This window comes from Nanorana parkeri, unplaced genomic scaffold (genome assembly GCF_000935625.1).
Source record: "Nanorana parkeri isolate BGI_ZX_2015 unplaced genomic scaffold, ASM93562v1 scaffold2082, whole genome shotgun sequence".
Lineage (NCBI taxonomy): Eukaryota > Metazoa > Chordata > Amphibia > Anura > Dicroglossidae > Nanorana > Nanorana parkeri.
Window position 1 is genome coordinate 29,164 of NW_017308350.1, and position 7,742 is coordinate 36,905.

At 47.1% G+C, this 7,742-nt stretch overlaps 1 protein-coding gene across 1 annotated transcript in view; it reads right to left on the bottom strand.

Moving 5' to 3' along the window:
- Window positions 1-7,742, bottom strand: part of LOC108800617 (syntaxin-binding protein 5-like) — a gene marked incomplete at its 3' end in the record, with an annotated part of 121,709 nt that overhangs the window by 23,344 nt on the left and 90,623 nt on the right. Inside the window, exon 4 of the mRNA XM_018572599.1 lies at window positions 4,873-4,973. Within this exon, the coding sequence (XP_018428101.1) occupies window positions 4,873-4,973 (101 nt within the window). The remainder of the gene's footprint in view (window positions 1-4,872; window positions 4,974-7,742) is intronic.

The window sequence follows — 7,742 nt, forward strand, 5'->3', positions numbered from 1 at the left end:
CCGCCCCCCCCCCCCCCCCACACTACTAAGACAGTTAATGTCTTAGTCTCGAGTTTTTACCATCGTAAGGGCCCCAAGAGATGAGACAACAGATAGGGGACCACGATGGAATGTTCTCATTTCTTAACCCGAGAGAACTAACATTCCATTTGCTTTTACCGGCCTGACTTCTGCCGCCTTACCGGCTTTCGCTAAGCTGGAACTAATTATACGTTGACATTTACTGCAGTGAACAAAACACTTGACAATCTGATAGCTAGACGGCGGTTCCCTGAGCCCGACGAGAGTCTCTACTTCTGATTTCTTCTCATTTCATCTCTGACATGTTTTGTAAAATGCAGTTACCAGCTGTACCTCGGGGGACGAAGGAAAAGTGGCCGTAATCACACCCTGCCTGGAAAGTTTGCAATACTTAACCCGTCTCCCGCCGACACCGGGCACTTTACTTGCCAAATTACAGACCTGCCGCTCGTAAAGCCAGACGTCTCAAGGATATTCAAGTGCTTATTGGCAACGTACATTCTACCTTGTCATACGGCTTAATGTCTCATGGTATTATTAAAGAGGACCAGTCATGCTTGAGCATGTACAAGAAGTGTTATACTCGTCCTGAGCCCCGGCCTTCCCTTCAGTCTTGCACAGTTGTACCGGCTCCTCTCCTGGACTGATTTAGCTCACTGCACACTGCAAGCTTCCTGATAGAGGTTCCAACTCTGTCCCAATGTAGGAAGAGGAATCACCAGCACTCAGTAGAATAATCCAACATGTCCATTTATTGGACATAGAGGTCACACAATCACAAGAGCCAACGTTTCGAGACCACGCAGGGTCTCTTCATCAGGGCATAAATGAAGAGACCCTGTCTATTATAAAAGTGTTCTTGTCGCTGTCTGTGTCCCTGTTTCCTCTCACTTACTCTCTCTGGTGGAATCAGTGAAGGGAAGGTGGGGGAGGGGGGAAATAGCCCCAATAGGGATATTGATAACAATCAAAAGCTGACAGAGCTTCAGACACTTTACATACTATCCAAAGTTTAAAAACATTTTGGTTCATCTACCACTCGTAATATAATTGTGCATGCTTATTTGTTCAAGATTTATATTCAACTCCTTATTTAAAGGAGAACTATGAGGGGGGTGAAAATCACTCAGCCTCATAGTTGGAGCCGACCTGTGACAATGAGACTGTCACAGGTCGGCTCAATAGATCGGGAAGTGAGAGAACACATACCGGCGCTCGCTCACTTCTCGATATACTCCTTGCAGAGAGCCGTGACTGTCAATCGAGGCTCCCTGCAGGGATTCCCCCCTCTCCGATCCTCCACGCTGAGTGGACGAATGGACGGGGAGAAGCCGGGTACAGCTGCCTCTAGATAGGCAGAGCCAGCTGTCAATCACGCAGCTGGGTGGATCTGGACAGCATTGTCAGGATCTGTCCCGGCTGCGGCAGTCTCAGTATACCACGAGCTGTAGCCCGCTATATACTGAGCTTTGCGTCACGGGAGGACGCTAGTTTGTCTCCTCCCGTTACCCTAAGGAGAACTATGGGGAAAAGCTCTGACCTCATAGTTCTCCTTTAAGATTTTATGATTGGGAGTTGTTACTCACATTCAACTGGATGTGTTCTGTAATGTTGAAGATGTTTTGAAGCTTATCTAAGCCACTAAGTTACCAGGGGTGGGCCACTCCGGCTCTCCAGCTAAAAATCCCAACGTGCCTCTGGGAGTCATGCCTGTAACTGTCAGTCTTGCAATGCCTCATGGGACTTGTAGTTTCACAACAGCTGGAAGGATGGAGTTGCCCACTCCTGCACCATACCATGACCTGGATAACTGAGAACCTTCACAGACATATAAGGTCCTATGGTTAAAGCCCAGTTTCTGGTAGAAAAATAAAACCCGCACCGCCCTTATCACCCATTTTCAATATTACAAAAAAACCTCCAAAACCTTTTTTCTGCGTACCTGATCCCCCCCTCCCCCCGTGACTTGCAGCACCTGTGTGGACACAAATGTTGCACTCTGGGTCCAGCACACTTTTGTTGAGACGTCACCATGATGCCCCTGGGGTCTTCAGGACCTTCGGAGACCCCCGTCAATAAACAATCAAAAAGAGCTGTCCACATCACCAGGCAGTGATCCATAGACCACAGGTCTATACACAGATCTGCATTATGCTGGGCACACACCTTACAACCATCGCATGTAAGGTAATGGTTGTAAAGTAATTTAATAAAACGTACGATCTGCCTATCTTGGACAGGCAGATCGTACTTGCGATGATCGCAAGCCGCGCCCCCCTGAGGGGCGGGCTTCCGATGACCGCAATGCTGAACGGGCAGTGTGCGCTTGCGCACACCGGCCCGTCCGCCTTTTATCTTACGAACATGCTACACACTCGCCGAACAACGTACGATGCTCGGCGGGTTTTCGAACATGTCCGTAAGTTAAAAGTCGTGCGACCTTACAGTAGGAGGGGTCACACGGCTTCCATACACCTTACGATAATCGTACGAACGCGGGATTTCCCGCCATTATCGTAAGGTGTGTGGGCACCCGTAAAGGTGCCCATACACTGCACGATTCTCGTACGAGAATCGCGGGAAATTCCGCCATCGTACGATAATCGTGCAGTGTGAATGAAGACGTGCGAGCGTTTCTACTGTACGGTCGCACGTCTTTTGTCTAAGGAGAGACGTCTTTTGTCTAAGGTGCTCGGGAGACAAATGCCGAACGGGCAGGTGTGCGCACGCGCACACTGCCCGTTCAGCATTGCGGTCATCGCAAGTACGATCAGCCTGTCCCAGATGGGCAGATCGTACGTTTTTTTGATTACTTTACAACCATCGCAAGACTAAGGCCTTGCGATGGTTGTAAAGTGTATGGCCACCTTTAGAGTCGAGGATGCTGAGGGACATTTCACCAGCCAGAGCAGGGGGGGGGGAGAAGAGGAGAGCATTGACCAGCGGGGGAATGTGGTTTAAGTAAGTAAATCTGCTTTACTCCAGCCCCTAGGCACCCAACCTTACAATGCAGGGTCCTTTTTTGCTTTCCTGGGGAAGGGCTTTAAAAGTTTTATGGCAGCCTACATTCCCCATCACTCTCCTACACCCCCTACTAAAGATGGGAGTTTCCTTCATCCATTGCGACCTGTGTCCGCTTCGAGGGATCTGCTGTTGTCTTCATGAGCCGGAAGAGAAAGTTGTTATATGTTTATCGAATGAGGAATCAGTCCCTCATCTGACAAGAACTGTAACCTGACAGTTCCCCCGACTTATATTCCCTGTCCTTATGCCTGGTTCACACCTAGGCGTATTGCATATGCGCGTCTGTCGCACGTTTTTTTACCGCGCGACAGACGCGCATATGCAATACGTGTCTGTCGCGCGTTTCCGAGGGCTACTTGGCTGTATCCCAATGGAAACGCGCAACAAAAACGGCCCAAAGCAGTACCTGGACCTTTTCAGGCGTGGGCCGTTTTGTAGTGCGTTAGGGACGGGCTGAAATACGCCCAGGTGGGAACCGGACCCATTGACTACAATGGGATTTAGATGTTTGAGCGTTTTGTAGCGCGTTCGTCGAGCGTAGAACGCGCTACAAAACGTTCAGGTGTGAACGAGGCCTTACAGAATGCTACAATATGAGCAGTATTCTTATTTCCAAGTCCTTGGGGGGGGGATTTATAAAAATTGGAGCAGGCAGAATCTGGAGCAGTTGCCCATGGCAACCAATCAGCATCTCTCTCTCTTCAGATTGGTCAGTGAAGATTTGAAAATGAGACAGGGAAGCTGATTGGTTGCCGTGCACAGCTGCTCCAGATTTTGTCTGCTCCAGTTTTGATAAATTCCCCTCATTGTGTTTTTTGGCTCTCATCGCACTTTATTTGCTTTTTTTCCCCCTGCACACAAATGTATGTTTATTGCCAAGCTGAGATGTGTGTCTCCTAAGACCAGTCCTTGTTCTACAGCAGGGGTGCCCATTAGGTAGAAGGTGATCTAGCAGTAGCTCACGAAGCTGATGCTGGTAGATCAGGAAGGGGGGAAGGGCGGCCCCTTTATTCCATTTTGGTATATTTATTTCGCTGTGCACAGATGATTACCTATTAGCCTGAGTCTGCTGAGCCGAGCTCCCTGACACCTCTCTGGTGGATACTGGGGGTTGTAGTGCTGCTATGTATTACATCAAAGAATATTAATTTACACAGCAAAATACAGCAAGGTGAGCCAGGAGAGAGAGCGGGGAGAGACAGCCAGGAGAGAGAGCAAGGAGAGACAGCCAGGGGAGAGAGCGGGGAGAGACAGCCAGGAGAGAGAGCGAGGAGAGAGAGCGGGGAGAGACAGCCAGGGGAGAGGGCGAGGAGAGACAGCCAGGGGAGAGAGCGAGGAGAGACAGCCAGGAGAGGGAGAGAGGAAAGGCAGCCAGGGGAGAGAGCAAGGAAAGGCAGCCAGGGGAGGGAGAGAGACAGCGAGGAGAGACAGCCAGGGGAGAGAGGAAAGGCAGCCAGGGGAGAGAGGAGAGACAGCCAGGGGAGACAGCCAGGGGAGGGAGAGAGACAGCGAGGAGAGACAGCCAGGAGAGAGAGCAAAGACAGCCAGGGGAGAGAGCGAGGAGAGACAGCCAGGAGAGAGAGGAGAGACAGCCAGGAGAGAGAGCAAAGACAGCCAGTGGAGAGAGAGCGAGGAGAGACAGCCAGGAGAAAGAGGAAAGACAGCCAGGGGAGACAGCCAGGAGAGAGAGCGAGGGAGTTTTTTTGTCGTTGGTAGATCTCATGTAGCTCGTCATTTGATAAGTAGATCTTAACACAAAAATTGTGGGCACCCCTGTTCTACAGTATCGATGTACAGGTGAGGAATGGAAGCGGTCTTCTTTCTTACCGTTCTTTGTTAAATTTAAGGGAATGAAGAACGGCTGGCCTCTTCTGTCTCAGGTTCCATAAGTGAAGAGTCTCGTCGGCACATGCAGTGACCAAGGCACCCTGCGGACACAGACGAGGAGGGGGAGGGGGCAGGGATAAAACAGGAAAGTTACTAGATAGCTATGAACTTCTGTCCATTGCAAATACAACAATTCATAGAATAACATGGAGCGACTAATGACAGCGTGCAACAAATGTCCACTGCAACAGATACCCAAAACTAGTAGGAAAGGGTCAGGTTTTTTTTTTTCACTTCCTGTTCCAACGATAAAACAGGAAGTAAGAGGAAATGTCTGTAAAGCAGGAAAGACTTGGGGGAGATTTCACCCCGCTTTTTGTCTCTGTGACTGCAGGTCAAGAAATGATGGCAGCGGCTGTCACTGGAACAGGAAGTCACAGTCAGTAATACGAGTCTGACAATCTATGAGAGTCACCATCTTGGAGCATACATAGCAAAGGACAAATAGGGGTGCAGGTATGCCCGGAGGCAGCCCATTTCTCCTTAAAGCCACGGGGACACGCCAGAAGCCCGGCACATTTGGCAAAAGTTGTACAACGAAACCTCTGTTGGCTGGCTGGCAGGAGTGCTGGGAAATGTTGGTGTTTGTAATGTAAAGCCCTTCCACGTGCACCGCACTTTATAAGCTAGTTATAAATCGATGAGCGTGTGTTTCCCTTGTTGGGTTTGGTGAGGGGGACACACTGGGGTCTTCAGCTGGGCTCCTGATGTGCCCCTGTGCCTTTGAGGAGGAATGGGCTGCCACCAGGCGTACCTGCACCCAATTCATCCTTTCGCTCTGCATGCTCCAAGATGGCGGCTCTGAGAGATTAGAGTTATGACCACACTACACAGAGGCTCACTGACTGTTCTAGTCACCCAGTGCCTGGAGTGTGGGATGTTGTGGCCTGGTGACAGGTCCTAAATACCACCTCTACTGGTTAAAGATACCCTGTCATGTCTATTCAGGGCAAAGTGACGGTGTATGCTTAAAGCCCACCCGCACCGACCACGTCACACCCGCCTCCTCCCCCGCTCCATCTTCTGTGGCTGTCACTGCAATATCAACTGATCCAAAAATGAACCAGAGCACCAAACGATTCGAGATTTCAAAATGAATGTAGCCATTGCTCAAGGTGCATAGTGATGGTTTGAGAGGCAGTGAGGGGCAATTGGCACAGAGGATACAATACCATAACATGAAGAAGAAACCATCAGACTGCCAACACCTAGAATGGTCAGGACAATGTCCCCTTTCTCAAGTCATGCCCCAGTGCTTATGAGACTACTACTATGTACCTGGAGCAATAGTATCTATAGCATAGTAGTAGTAGTAGTAGTACTATGTACCTGGGGCAATAGTATGTATAACATTGTAGTAGTAGTAGTAGTACTATGTACCTGGGGCAATAGTATGTATAACATTGTAGTAGTAGTAGTAGTACTATGTACCTGGGACAATAGTATGTATAACATGGTAGTAGTTGTAGTACTATATGTACCTGGAGCAATAGTATCTATAGCATAGTAGTAGTAGTACTATATGTAACTGGTGCAATAGTTTGTATAGCATTGTTGTAGTAGTAGTACTATGTACCAGGAGCAATAGTATGTATAGTATTGTAGTAGTAGTAGTAGTAGTACTATGTACCTGGAGCAATAGTATGTATAACATGGTAGTAGTAGTACTATGTACCTGGAGCAATAGTATTTATAACATGGTAGTAGTAGTACTATGTATCTGGAGCAATAGTATGTATAACATGGTAGTAGTAGTACTATGTACCTGGAGCAATAGTATGTATAACATGGTAGTAGTAGTAGTACTCTGTACCTGGAGCAATAGTATGTATAACATGGTAGTAGTAGTAGTACTATATGTACCTGGAGCAATAGTATGTATAGCATGGTAGTAGTAGTAGTACTCTGTACCTGGAGCAATAGTATGTATAGCATGGTAGTAGTAGTAGTACTATGTACCTGGAGTAATAGTATGTATAGCATGGTAGTAGTAGTAGTAGTGGTAGTACTATGTATCTGGACCAATAGTATGTATAACATAGTAGTAGTAGTTGTAGTGGTAGTACTATGTACCTGGAGCAATAGTATGTATAACATGGTAGTAGTAGTAGTAGTGGTAGTACTATGTATCTGGACCAATAGTATGTATAGCATAGTAGCAGTAGTACTATATACCTGGAAAAATAGTATGTATAACATGGTAGTAGTAGTAGTACTATATGTACCTGGAGCAATAGTATTTTCAACATGGTGGTAGTAGTAGTAGTAGTAGTACTATGCACCTGGAGCAATAGTATGTATAGCATAGGGAAGCTATTCTGGGTGACAGTCTGGGCAGAGCCATGTGTATATATTGCTTGGTGCTTCTTGCAATGTAAATACATTATTTTTGAACTCTCTGATCGTTTTGGCTCATTTTTTGGATAACGGGATAGAGACTCTGACATAAGTAGAGCTGCAGCTAACGATTATTTTCAAAATCGATTAGTTAGCCGATTATTAAGTTCGATTAATCGGTTAATCTGATAAACAATAAAATAAATTTTGAAAAATGGCTTCAGTGATGGACTACTAGTTTGTATTGAGATTGTAGTCCATCACAGGAGCGAGCTTGGAGCGGTAGAAGTAAAAAAAAAAAAGTGTGGTGTGCAATATAGTGAAATGGAAAGTTTATAATTATACAGCAATCAATGCAGAATGGCACCGGCTATAGAGGACTACAAATCCCAGCAATAGTACATTATACAGCGCAATGCAGAATATCACCAGCTATAGAGGAATACAACAAATCCCAGCAATAGTACATTATA